The 14247-nt window shown below is 33.5% G+C and overlaps 1 protein-coding gene across 1 annotated transcript in view; it reads left to right on the plus strand.

Annotated features, from left to right (window-relative positions):
- LOC145686093 (tubulin beta-1 chain-like) overlaps positions 1–5676 on the plus strand; it is a 109614-nt gene extending 103938 nt beyond the window's left edge. Inside the window, exons 8-9 of the mRNA XM_081759033.1 lie at positions 2401–2662; positions 5170–5676. Coding sequence (XP_081615159.1) covers positions 2401–2662; positions 5170–5238 — 331 coding nt within the window. The 3' untranslated portion in view covers positions 5239–5676. The remainder of the gene's footprint in view (positions 1–2400; positions 2663–5169) is intronic.
- Positions 5677–14247: the final 8571 nt, after the last annotated feature.

Consider the following 14247-nt stretch of genomic DNA (forward strand, 5'->3'; position numbering starts at 1 on the left):
TTAACGTGAAATCTGAATCGCAACTTCCTACTGAAGATCAAACTCGAATCTCCAGCACGATCTACGTTTGATGCTTGAGATTCGAGTTCGATTTCCGGTTAGAACTTGTAGCTAACTACATTTCATGATGGAAATTCTACTTTAGATTTCCAGTGAGAAATTGTGATTCTAATCGCACGTGAAATATAGCTTCGGTGTTTTATATAGCTGTGCTTTATCTCTCTTGTTTGGATAGCTTCGGTACTTGAAAGACACGTTAAAATCTCAAACTATAAGTTTGCATATATATATATATCTGCAAGTACCTTATAGATATTGTGTAATAAATTTAACGTTTTTTTTTTTTTTATACAATTTTTGTAATGAGTTTGTGTTCATTTCTCTAGATTTTTCTTCTTCTTCTCATATGCTCTTTCGTCGTAATATAAAGTCGAATGGAGTCTTAATTGTACTGTAGATTCTATACTGTATCAATAATAATAATAAATAAATAAATAAATAAAATAAATATTGTTTCTTCTGTTATTCCTCGAAACATTCTAACGTGAAACATTCTAACATGAAACACAAACAGTCATAAACTACCGACTTTGCAATAATTAAAAATAAATAAATAAATAATAATAATAGTAATAATAATAATAATAACAAGAATTTTAGGAATGATCCATAAAAATGGATCAAAAGATTGCGATCTTGGCCAATAATTAGTTCTTGAATCAGGGCACACACAATTTTTGATTGAATGAAATATATATTGGAGCTATTGATCCTAATAATAATAATAATAATAATAATAATAATAATAATAATAATAATAATAATAATAATGTATTTTGTTACCAGAGAGGTATTTACATGATAAAGACTTAAGCGAGATCAATGACTGTAACGCATTTGACCTCTTCTACGTTAAATTATAGGTTTTGAATCTACTGTTATATATATATATTTCAAATTATCGTGTATACCTTTACTTACACCATCCACCAATACTCTGACAGAATTGTAATACATTGGTCAGTAACCAGAAGAGACTTGGGTCGCAATTTATTTCACATTGTAGTAAAGTAATGCAGTCTTTAAAGAAGTATTCTTCCACTTTGTATTTTAGTAAATATTTCTTGTTGAATAGATTTATATACAAAATATAAGTAACATCAACGTAGCAGCCGGTCAGCACATTAAAGCATGCTAACGAAAGCAGCTTGTCAGTGCAACATAACTCGAAGATATCTAAATTTTCTTTGTAAATATTAGAGAGATCTCGTGAAAGTAAGGAATTCCTTAAACCTGGTACTTTTAATGACTTGAAACTGATATACTATTTATGTACTATATACTTTACTATTAAATTATGTACTATATAGTTTTTCTTAAAAAGTGAATCAAAGTGATTTTACCTTGCAAAGAATCCAAGTTCTTGATTTCAGTTTGCTACTATAGAGATTAATGTATTGTTGAAAATAAAACTTATTTTAATTATCTTAATTGTTCACGTTTCAGTACATGCAATAAATTTAAATGAAAATGTTATTTGCTAAATTTTGTTTGTTTGGGATTTTTTTTCTTTTTTTTAAAAAAAAAATCAAATTAGCTTTTGCAAAACAGCCATAATATATTGTTTACTTGAGAAAATATATTTGTCTCAAAATAAAACAATTTGCAATTATCTATTCAAAAGCTCAAAAATAAATGTCCTTTTCTTTACTACGTATTAGAGATAACCAGGACATGATAAGGAAAAGAATATAAAATACGGTCAGAACTAATATTATGTCATCTTTTGATTAAAACTATTTTAAAATTAATATATAGCTGTAACATGACATTTCAGTTAAAAATTATGTACTATAACTTTATCAGATGCAATATACATTTAATTACTAAATAAGACTTCTTTCAAGTATAGCGTATTTTTACTAATAGAAAATAAACATGTGATTTAAATCTTTTTAACGAGAAATATGATTAACAACCAATTTCTTATATTTAATTCATTATAGATGGATTCTACAAAACTACAATTGTTTTGAGTTTCCACCTGGCAGTATGATAACATGCACGTCTATGGATCCGTTTGTGGAGCTCATGTGATTTGGATCTCATGTTGAAATTTAGGTCCACGTCTCATATACCCTCATTGCTAAAAAAGGGTGGTAAACTCCAAACGAATCATACTCATACATATTTTTCATCATAGTTTTCCTAATCATAGTGCTTCCTAATTTCCTTGCAAGCTTTTACATTGTACTGCTTGTATAGTTCGACATTGTAATTTGAACACCTTTGTTGAACATTTCAGAACTAAAGTATTTGTTAATTTAACATTAACTTCTAAAAATATCTCAGCGTTGGTAAAATGGATAGTAATTCATTCTTCGTTTCCATCTGTTTCAGTTATTTTGTTGAATGGATTCCTAACAATATTAAAGTTGCTGTCTGCGACATTCCACCTCGTGGACTGAAAATGTCAGCTACATTTATTGGAAACACTACAGCGATTCAGGAAATATTTAAACGTATATCTGAACAATTTACAGCGATGTTCCGTCGAAAGGCATTTTTGCATTGGTACACTGGTGAAGGTATGGATGAAATGGAATTTACCGAAGCGGAGTCCAATATGAATGACTTGGTGTCTGAATACCAACAGTATCAAGTAAGTATTAAATACTATTAATTATTTGTATACATATAGAATGAACTACATTTAGCTGTTATGTTTAGAATAAGATTTCATGAAGCTGTAAAATGAACTTCGTTTTAAATGAGACATGTTCTCGTGGTCCAAGAGAATTCACTGTTACAATAACAACAAAGCACATTAGATCGTCTTTTTCATTAGTAGCATCCGTAATTTTTGCAGTATGTCCCTGTAATATGGTCTAGTTACCATAGTCTCATTTTGTAAGTAATAGTCCTGAAAAACTACAGCGAATTTTCCTGCGTTGATAGTAATTTCCATTTTTCGTTCATCTGTTTTGTTTCAGAATTAGATTGATAGTTCCTATCCATGTTGATTGATCTGCTTAAAAGTCCTTGTAATTTTTGTGGTGTAAATCCAGAATATTTCGTGTACATTCCGTATGTTCTGTTTCTGAAAAGGAAGACAACAACTTGAAAACCCGTCTTCTAGTCACCTTGTCTATGTGCAGGCCGTGATGTCGCACAATATGTTGTACAATGATCTCCCTAGCTAACAAATTAACTGCCATACGTCTATCTTCAAGCATTACCTACTCCACTCGCCTTGGTACTGAGGCTGTGGATGTATGTTCTTTTCTTAGACCATCCTCTGGACTTGCGCGCCCATATTTGAATTCCTTTTCCATTATTTGACAGTATCGTATGATGGGCGTTCTTCACCGTATGCAGCTGACATCTCGTCATAGATTGTGTAGGTTTTATTCGGATTTGCAGGAACTTGATCACTGCTCGATATCTAATTTTGTCCAAAATTATGCCTCTCCTACTCCAATGCATATTTATCATTGACGTAAATTGGAATGACTATCGTTGATATACCAGTTTAACAATTGTGTAGATTTTCATATCCTAAGCTTATTCAGATCATAGGGTAAGAACGTTTTTACTTTCCCTTGCAATATGTTGTGTGTTTCGCTGTTTACATGATTTATGTATTTCTCTTCTTTCTGTCTGTCTCTTTCTCTCTTGCATGTCTTTTCTGTAGACGGATAGCAGTGAGTAAACTGAGGAAGTACTCTCATAGATTCTTCAAACCCACACTTAGCACCAATAGCAAATAGCAAGTAAGCAAAATGAAATTAGCTATTTGCGCTCTTGCTGTTTTATTTATACTAAAAGAAATTAAGAATTACAAATAAAATGTTAAATTCTTTAAATGAAAATTGATCCAGTCGAATTTGCAAACCTACAAGTCTTTTTTTCATTTGTTTATTTAATCTGCAGCAACAAAAGAACAGTAGGTGTATTGTGCTATCCATATTTCATGTACAATGATTGATTATGTTTCTATATTTGCTCCCCATTCTATCCGAATTCTATTTACTATAAGGTTCAGGTTAGATCATATATATCTACCTTTTGTGCCCAATGTGGTGTACGAAATACTTAACAAAATAAAAATTTGTTAGTGTATAATGGAATCTTTTATTTGTACAGAGAAGATAGACGCATGATTCTGTTTTCTTCCTTTCAAAGAATAATGTACCCCAAATATTCCAAACATTTTGTAACACTTATCATTACCTGTGATTTGCAACTGAAATTTAAAAACTGATCTGTTCGTACATTTTAAAAATTGTTTCTAATATATAGCGTGGACCATAAATCTCTTGCAGTTATTCTGTTTTCAGTTGACTAGAGTAACGGTCATAAACAGTACGTTATTGTATGACCCATGAATAATACGTTGTTAAGAAGTAATTTTATACAGGATTTAAATCTTGTTACTTTTGTAATTAAGTAAGCTTACAATGAATAGGAAGTTTTTAAAGAATGAACGTGCGTTCATACTTCAGAAGTGGTAATTACATGACCACAATTTCCAAGATGTGATTAAGTTATTTCTGCGGCGTTCTCCGAACACTTTTCTTCTATCGGGGCTCAGTGGTAGAGCGTTCACCTCTGGCGCTTGGGGTCCCGGGTTCGATCCCAGCCCCCGCCAAGTGAACTTTGTGGTGGACAAACACCGTGCTCGTGGGTTTTCTCGGGGTTCTCCCGTTTCCTCCCACTTACTTCATTTCACTCATCTCTCATCACCGCCGTCTCCTTTAGCCTAACCGGCATAATCGTGGGACGTAAAATTAAAAGATTTCATTTCATTTACTTTTCTTCTATCCGAGAAAAATACGAATTTCAAGCATTTAAAAGAACTTATTTCTACTGAGTTTGATAAATTATCATCGAAAACATAAATATATTTGTCTGTGCTTAAAAGGTGTTAATTTGTGCATTGAAAATATGAAGGATACTTTGAACACTTGATTTAAGTAACCTAACTTAATTATATTGATAAATAATTTTATAGTTTAGTAGTTAATAAACATTTAATTTCAAATTAATTTTTGTTAAACAACTTGTGGTCCATTCTATAAAACAAGGAAGAAACTGATGGAATATTCTAAACCAAAAGTTCTCTTAGCTTATACAGTATATTTAAAGAATTTATTTTATTCGTTTCAGGAAGCAACAGCAGATGATGAAGTAGAATTCGACGATGAAGAAGAAATGTTACAAGAAGAAGCAGACTGATACATTTGTTTCATGAACTTTGTCATTATTAAATAATTAAGGTGCTGGCATATCACTATTGGCACATCATTTGCGATAAATGACATTATTAAGAAGAAAAAAACATATTTTGTGAAATTGCATCTATAAATTCATTGTTTGTCAGCTTCATTGTTTCGCGTTTTATTTTATCGACGATTGTTGATCTCTGCGGAAACTACGTGATTTCTTTTTCAGTATTAAGACATCATTGCAATATTATTTGTCTTTTTTTTTTTAAATCTTTTTTTTTTTTAAGTGTGAACATAACTGCCATGGTATAGAGGACTGACATGTTAGTGTTGTCTTCCAAATAACTTTATTTGTCTTTTTTTCATCTGTATGAACCGAAAGTAATTCCAGCACTTTATCATTTTGCAGTGGACAATCAATAATAATAAAATAATTCTAATTTCTTAACTTGTGTATTATTTCTTTGTGGGTTCCTCGTCTTTAGTTAAAAGTGTTTGTATTGATGTAAGTAAAGTCTCCATTTAACGAACAAAGTAGGACGAAAGAGTGTTAGTTAAATAGCGAATTGTGTTATGAGTAAAATAATATATTTAACTTGAAATTGTGCTGTATAATGTACATGCAAAATATTTAATGTACAGTCGTGTTCAAAAAAGTTTTGCCTCCCACTTTCGTTTTAAATTTTATGGCTTTCTAGCAATCGTACGTAGAAAATTCTAATTTTTTGGCTGTAAATATACATCTGAATTAGTCTAAGAAAATTGACATTTATTTTAATTTCAACTGTAGGTAAGAGGCTTTTCAAACAAATGTGGGTGGCCAGGTTTTTTTGAAACGACTGTACACACCATATTAGTAACAAAACTTCCGCACAACTACGTATTAGAAGGTTGAAAAAATATGATACTATTGTTTTGTGTGTCAATCACTTCCATAGTACAATTGCAGTATATTAAAAATCTGGTCGAAGTTTTGGCCTCAACAGTTTCTTTCTCCCAACTATATATGCTGTATTAGTCAGCTTTCGTCCATTAACCCCTTAACACCAAAATTACTCAAACTAGTTTGCAAAAAAAAATATTCAGTTATATATTCTGTATTAATTAAGGTTACTAAAGTTGGATCGACTGAAGAATATGCGAAAAGTATTTTATTACAATGTATTTCCAGTATGTTGCGAAAAAGCGACTAATCACTTTACTGTAATATATCGAAAAGGTTTGGTTCAAAGTGTTTACCACTGCATTGATGGCTTACACTATGTACACGTGGTTTGTGAATTACATATTTTGTCCAGGTATATATTGCAGCAAATTATCTAAATTCAATATAAGCAAAGACTTGTTTTACTGATATACATACTTTATAGGAGTTAAACGAGGTGTGACACAAAAGAAAAAAACGAAACTGTTCCAATAAATCAGTGTACTTACGGAATTAGTTCTTTGTGATGTTATCACCTTCAAAGTAGTCCCCTTCAGCATTCACACACTTCTTCATTCGGTGCTCTTATTGTTGGTAACATCCTTGGAACCAGGATTCTGGAAGACCGTTCAGAAAATTTTTATTTTTCGATTGAACATCTTTAACTGAGATAAAATGAGTTCTCTTCATGCAAGATTTAACTTTAGGAAATTAAAAAAAAAAAAAAAAAAGCCAAATCTGGTGAATAAGGTGGGTGCTTCATCACAATATTTTTGCTGGTCAGAAACTGCTTGACAGAAAGGGCCTTATGAACGAGTGCATTGTCCTGGTGCAACAGCCATCCATCACTCCACAACTGTGGCCTTTTTTTCCCTAGTTTTTCACGAAGTCTTTTTAGTATTTCAATGTAGTAGTCCTGAGTAACAGTCTGACCACTGGGAACCCACTCTTGTATTATGATTGTAATCTTCTCTAACATTGATGTTTCGAACAGGAATATGATTGACTTGATTTCTGTTAGTATTACCTTGCAACTTAGACTGACTCTCATAATTTTGAACTATCATAAGTAACTTATTAAAATTAATACACTGCGAAGAGATCAATATTTGCTGTAACCTAAACGGTAATAATATTCGTATTGATGCAATAACGCGTGATTCCTGCTGATATGGATTGATCAATTTCAAGTCATTATAAGCTGAAATCACAAAATCTGAGAGACTTTTGTCCACCTTAGGATCAAAACGTCGGTTTCTAATCTGGGCATCCCGGTCGGCTAACAAAATCGTTTTCAAAATTTGCTTGTAAATTATTCATTGCAGCTTTGGAAAATTCAAGATTACTAATAAAACTCCAACTGACCAAAGCAGTATATATATTTTAAGATTATATATTTGTGGTATAGTTTCGGCTATGTAACATAGATAATATGTCTGAGGAAGGCTATGTTACATAGCCGAAACTATAACACAAATATATAATCTTAAAATATATATACTGCTTTCGTCAGTTGGAGTTTTATTAGCAATCTAAAATTTGCTATTAGCGCATTTTTAAAATCCGAATAATTACGTAGACTACCTCTGATAGCTTTATACCATACCGAACAAGGTGGTAATAAAATATGTGGCAAGATTTTAAGGAAATTAGACTTATTTACACCAATTAACTCACATTCATCTTCAATTTTTTCTAAAAAGGTGCTTGCTGGGATAACCTCAGATCTACCGCTAAATTGAGTTAGATTTTATTTCAGTAAATTGACGCGGTATTAGTACTAAGATATCTTAAGCGTCTAGGTTTTACGTGCGTATTGTTCCTTCGATGTGGTCTTCTTTCTTCATCCTCAATATTAAAAATGGTGTTCTCCCTTTCAGAATAGCCTTCCAATGGATTACTGTCCCCTTCACATGGCCTTGATTCAGCTCTCTCATGTTCCACATACGCTACGTTGATGGCAGGGTCGGGATTACAATTTGCTCTACTAATTTTCTCTTTGATGATCTGTACTTCTTGTTGCAATCTCCGAATTTGGTTTGTATTGTCATTAACCTGTGTTTCTACTACTTCAGCTGTACTTCTCACCGCTGCAAAACTATGGATAATTTGCTTTATTCTATTGTCGGTTAGTTCCAGTTTGGTATTTATCTGTTGCGTTACTTGTTCCAATCTGGAATCCATCTGCTGTCCTATTTGTTGTGTTACTTGTTCCATTTTGAAATTCAATTTGGAATCCATCTGCTTTCCTATTTGTTGTGTTACTTGCTCCAATCTGGAATCCATTTGCTATCCTATTTGTTATGTTATGGAATTCATTTGCTGTCCTAGCTGTCGTATAAGATCAATCACATCCGTCGATGTCCAGTTGCTGATATATTGACATCATTAACTCTAGCACTGGTATCTTCGTCCCTTTGAATATTCATTTTAATTCTTAGATATATTTTCTTTTTATTTCGTAATAGAATGCAATCCGTGGTGTTTTGAGTAAATGAGATACTTTATTGTAACTTCTAACTAATCTCAAAGGTTCCAGGCAGTGTTGCCAACAACCTCTGTAGAAAATAGGCTAGATGACCTTCAGAAATAAGCTTTTTCACTCAAAGAATGGCTAGATTTTGAACTGCTAATCTATAAACCACACTGTAGATTAGCGTTTCCCAACCGGTGTGCCGAGAATGGCCCGCTGGTGTGCCGTGAGGAAATCGAAACAAAAGTATTAATTCTATAGCAATCAAATTGCAAGGCATATGGAAAATGTATATCCGTATTTCACATTACTATGAACCTCTACTATGAATCTACAATTTTAAGTTTCATACTGTGTCACTTTTCTCTACATCTTTAATGTTGAAAAAAGTATATCTTATCATTGTTATGACCATTATTGCGTCTATTTTTCCAGACTATTTCGTAACTTGAAATTTTAAAATATTATCAATCCTTTCGACAAAGCAAACATGCATACAAATTACCTGCATTTGTGTTTTAAAAGTAGAAGATGTTTATTTGTTCGTTATTTAGTGATCTTCCTTAGTGAAAGGTTGGATACAGTTTTCCAAAATCTCATTGCAATTATTTTCCATTATTAAACTAGAATGAAAAATAACCATAATGATTTAACACGGGGGAAACCAATGAACGAGCTTTCTTCTTTGTGAGAAGATCAGTAATCATAGAAAAACTTATCACGGTATATATAATTTACAAATAATAATAATAATAATAATAATAATAATAATATCTATGAAGTAACCAAGAAAGTTCTGTCGCCTTTTGTGGAGGTCTGTGTTCAGTTGGCCCTCAAACTGTGATTTGAATGCGAATGGAGATAAGGCGAAGGCCAGTTGTTGGTGTGGGTATATCCAACATACTAGCTGGTTGTGGCAGTTCAGTTACACAGGGAACTCCCTGAGGACATAGGGAACATGTGACCTCCACAGAGGTCCTAAGAGGGTGTATGCTGTTCGAGTTCAAACTGGAGTCAAACGCCGCTGCAGCGGGGCGGAAGATATGCCAGGCCTTGGTGAGGGTGTTGTGACTAGGCGGACAGTGCAGTGGTGGTTTAACAAGTGTAAGGACGTTGATGAAACACCCGAAGACGAACCACGTGTCGAAGATCAACATATGTACAAAATTATGATATTCAGACAGCAATTGAGGCGAATAATGGTCAGACATGTGAGGAACTGGGACTACAACCCTACAGCACCATCTCCATCAACTCGGGAAGCATTACAAATTGGGTCGATGGGTCACACGTGATTCGATTCCGGACCATAAGGCAATGCGAGCAAACACCTGTGTTTCTTTGCTGTCTCGTCTGAGGAAGGAACCATTTTTGGAAAGGGTTGGCATGTGATAAGAAGCGGGCCCTGTATGAAGCTCCACGGCGTCATCATCATTGGTTAGCATCCCATGAACTGATTCCAGAACAGCCGAAACCAGCACTGCACCAGAAGAAGATCCTCCTGTATGTTTGTTGGACTGCTAGTGGCACCGTGTATCGGGAACTGCTACCAACTGGTCAGAACATCATTGCAACTGTATACTGTCAGCAGTTGAGTCATGTTAAAAAAAACAAACTCAAAACTCTGGAGCCTGCACTTCTGAATTGCAAAGCGGTCCTCCTGTTACAGAACAACGCTAAGCCCTAAGTAGCTAGGATGACCCGGGACACCATTTTACGCTTTGTATAGGAAACATTATTGCATCTGCCATACTACCCGGATATTGCACCGCCCGATTATCACCTGTTCCATTCCTTGGACAATCACCTTAGAGGACGCCAGTTCAAATTCCTAGTAGAGGTGCAAAATGAATTTGATACTTTCTTTGCTTCACAGCACACCAAGTTCTACCGCGATGGAATCCATGGCCTTCCATAACTTCGGAGAAGGTCGTCGATGCTGATGGGGACTACTTTTGATCTTCCAGATACTCTTAGGTGACATATCGATGTTCGAAGTTGGTGGATTAAAAGCGCAGAACTTTTTTTTTTTTTTTTACTTTTATATATGAGTGTGCCGCGAGGATTCAAGTTACACCTGTAGTGTGCCGCAAGTTGAAAAAGGTTGGGACACGCTGCTGTAGATTATAAAACCCTTTTTTGTGTGTAGGATTATAAGTGAGTTATAGTAAACTTTGAAATATTGAATTTATTCGCTGGAGACTAACAAGCAACATACCTGACTTTAAATTACAATAAAATCCTTCAACAACTCACGTGATTTGCGAAAGTCAACAGCCATATTATCAGTTGAATTAAAATAACTAATCATCAATGATGCAGCAGCTAGTCGAGGCGCTGGAACTAGATGCACCATCGTGAATTGGTTGTGTTTGTGTAGACTGCCATTATCCCAATTTTCAGTAGTACTTCTTTCGGCAGGTCATAGTCCTTACAAACACTGCTTATTTCTCCATACATCCACATGAATAATCGTGATTGCATTGAGAGTTTTCAAGCTAATTAGATATTCTATTTGTTTCCTTTAGTAGACAATCTCTGTGGCTTGAAGAACCGAATAGTTTACTAAATTTGTATGAGGAACTTTTAATTTTTGCAATGAAATGCGGAAGCGAACGGGGCCGTTACGGGAACGACATTAAAATTCTTTCTGAGTCGTGTGTGGGGGAAAGAGAAGAATGAAAAACGTGTTTGCTGCGTAATAAAACACCCTCTGTGTAGAGAAATCAATTAATACGATAATATATAATGACAAATAGGCTAATTTTTAAAGATTACACTTTATTTTCAAAGAAAAAGTACTTTTAAAATTAATTTAACGGCTAATAAAAAAGCCAAAAATGGCAAAATAAAATAAGCTATATTTAAGGCTATAAGCATTTCGTAGATTTGTGTGGCTAAATGCCTCTCCGAATACGCTAGATTTAGCCAAAAATAGGCTAAATTGGCATCACTGGTTCCAGGATTCTGGCACCATCTATATATATGTAATGGGCTTCTTTTCGGTACACTCCCTAGTTCCCAATATATTTTTAGTATTTATAAACTACATACTACATACTTATGATAAATCATACTACGATTATGCACTTTAGGATATGTATATTTCGTAATATATATCGAATTTGACACATTAAATAATGAACATTCAATTCTTACAAGATGGTTCGTCGTTCTATGTTTCTTAGTTATGATACCAACGAGATAAAGAGAACCAAAACCAAAACAAGAAATATATCGATACAATACAAATATTTAAATTATTTCTCTATATATTTTTCTTCTTCTTAACAGCTTGTGCCTTTTAAAAACACTTTCGTCCCTAAATAGAAACAATATTGGAAAGAACATACAAAATATACATTATCGTTGTAGGGGAAACCACAGCTTTTCAGGGGGATTCAAATTCAATATGAGGGTAAATTGTATTAGAATTTTCAGATGGTTTACAGCAGTGCTATTCAACCTTTTTTGCTCTCGTACTCCTAGACACAGTTTGCCATCCAATTGTGTATCGCTGAAGCTATTTAAAAGAAATAAATCGAAATGAACTTATTAAACTTTATACATATGTTGTGTTGATTAAAATGGGGGCAAATAGAGATCCAACAAAAAAAAAAAAAAAAAAAAAATGACAATCAGTGCGCCAATCAAAACACTACTTATGGGAGGATAAAGTGCACATACAAAAAATTACAATGGGAAATTTCTAAACGTATGAGAGACCTCCAGTTCTAATGAGGAGGATTCTCCCCTCATCCTTCCTGATAGTTCGTACACTGAGGACAATGTTAAAAATTCTAAAACTAAAAGTAACTTTAGAATTAACCTGTTAATGAGATGGCTGACCTTATTTCCGGGACGCCAACTCCTTGATTCTTGATCGAATCTTCAAGTGTGCGGGAATTAGAGCTGATTCTGGATTCAAGCAATGTCTGTGCTTTGTTTTTATTGATGATAATGCAGAGATACCCTGTTCATACAAATATGTGAATGGAAATGGAAGAAGTTGTGAAATGGCATTGATCATTCAATAAATTCTCCAACTATGATCATTCAATAAATATTGGAAATCTGCTTATTTTAGGATTACGTACCCCCAGAAAACTCTTTGCGTACCTCCAAGGGTAGGCGTACCCCCGGTTGAATAGCACTGATTTACAGGATTGTGAAAAGTAAGTGTCAAAATCTCCAAACAAACTTCAATTAGAAGACATATCAGGTTATGTCACCGCTCTCTATGAAGGAAACTGGTGGCTCGGGTATGTTTTACAGAAAAATGAAGAACTTGAAGTAAAAGTAACTTCTTCCTGGGCCATCTCCATCATTTTCATATCCAAGAAATGTTGATGTTCTGTGGATATTAGTAGTGGACGTTCTGATAAAAGTGAATCCTGTAACTCCCACTGGAAGAAGTTATGTTTTCCTTGAAACTGATGTATGCTGAACAAATGTGTTTTTTTTTTCAAACTTCAAATGATACTACTACTCATTGAAAAGTTTTACTATGGACTCAAATATACTCTTCTTTAAGTAAGTATTCATTTTTATTTTCACAGAAATGTAAAACAGCATTCTTGTATTATTACCCTACGAACAGAGTATTCTTGAAGAATGAAGTGTTAATTTTGAATTATTTTAATAATGAACCTAATCCCAAATTCATATTCTGCCAGGTGCTTTACAACAATACTATCTACTCACGGAATTACTTTCAAAATTTTAAAATATGTGCTTTTCGAAAAAAAAAAATGATTTTTTTTATTTTGATTTTGAAAAAATAAATTCTCTGTTAGCCTATATGAAGTTGTATACCATAGGAAAGGGCGTGAAAAATTCTGTAAAATGACACCTCAAGCAACTCTTTAGCTCAATTAGGAGAGCAGCAATTCCAATTTCAAAATTCATTGAACATGCTATTTTGGGGATTTTTAATAAACTTTACATAGCCATATCTTCAATACTGGTTGATATATAAAGTTGAAATTTGGTATTTTTCTTAATCTATCTAGAGGTATCTATGTACCAAATTTCATAAAATCTGAGATGGTGAGGTTGTCACTGTGTTGAATTGATATGGAATGACCCCACAGTAAAGGGTTGAGAAAGATCAGCGTTAATGAAATGCACATTATCGAAGTTCAAGCGACTCGGCTTTTGTAGTCCATTGGTCTAGGGGGTCGAATACTAAGAAAAGACGAGCGGTACGAATGGAATTTTTTATCATTTCCGAGGGAAATTTTAACTTAAGTTCCTAATATCAGTGGCGCTGCCCACTGCTTAATGTTTAACTTCTTAATGTCTATTAGTCCATTTGTCATTCGTCAACATTTTAGTTTCTATCTGAATCGTTTCCATTTTTTATTTTTTATTTATAATGTATTTTTCACTTTTCAATAGTACTTTGTTCTTCACCTGATAATAATGGCCAACGATAAAAAAAAAAAAACAAAAAAAAGTAAGCATTTTATCGGAAAAGAAGCTACGAAACTTGAAAGAAAGTGAGAGGCAAGCAAAGACTCTAGAAAAGTGTCTTTCGACTTTGGACAAAATTTCGAAAATTCAAATCATACAAATGTTAAGGTGGGGGAGTTGCCAATACCAGTTACTATTAACGAAGC

This window comes from Thermobia domestica, chromosome 5, assembly GCF_964235325.1.
Source record: "Thermobia domestica chromosome 5, izTheDome1.hap1.1, whole genome shotgun sequence".
Lineage (NCBI taxonomy): Eukaryota > Metazoa > Arthropoda > Insecta > Zygentoma > Lepismatidae > Thermobia > Thermobia domestica.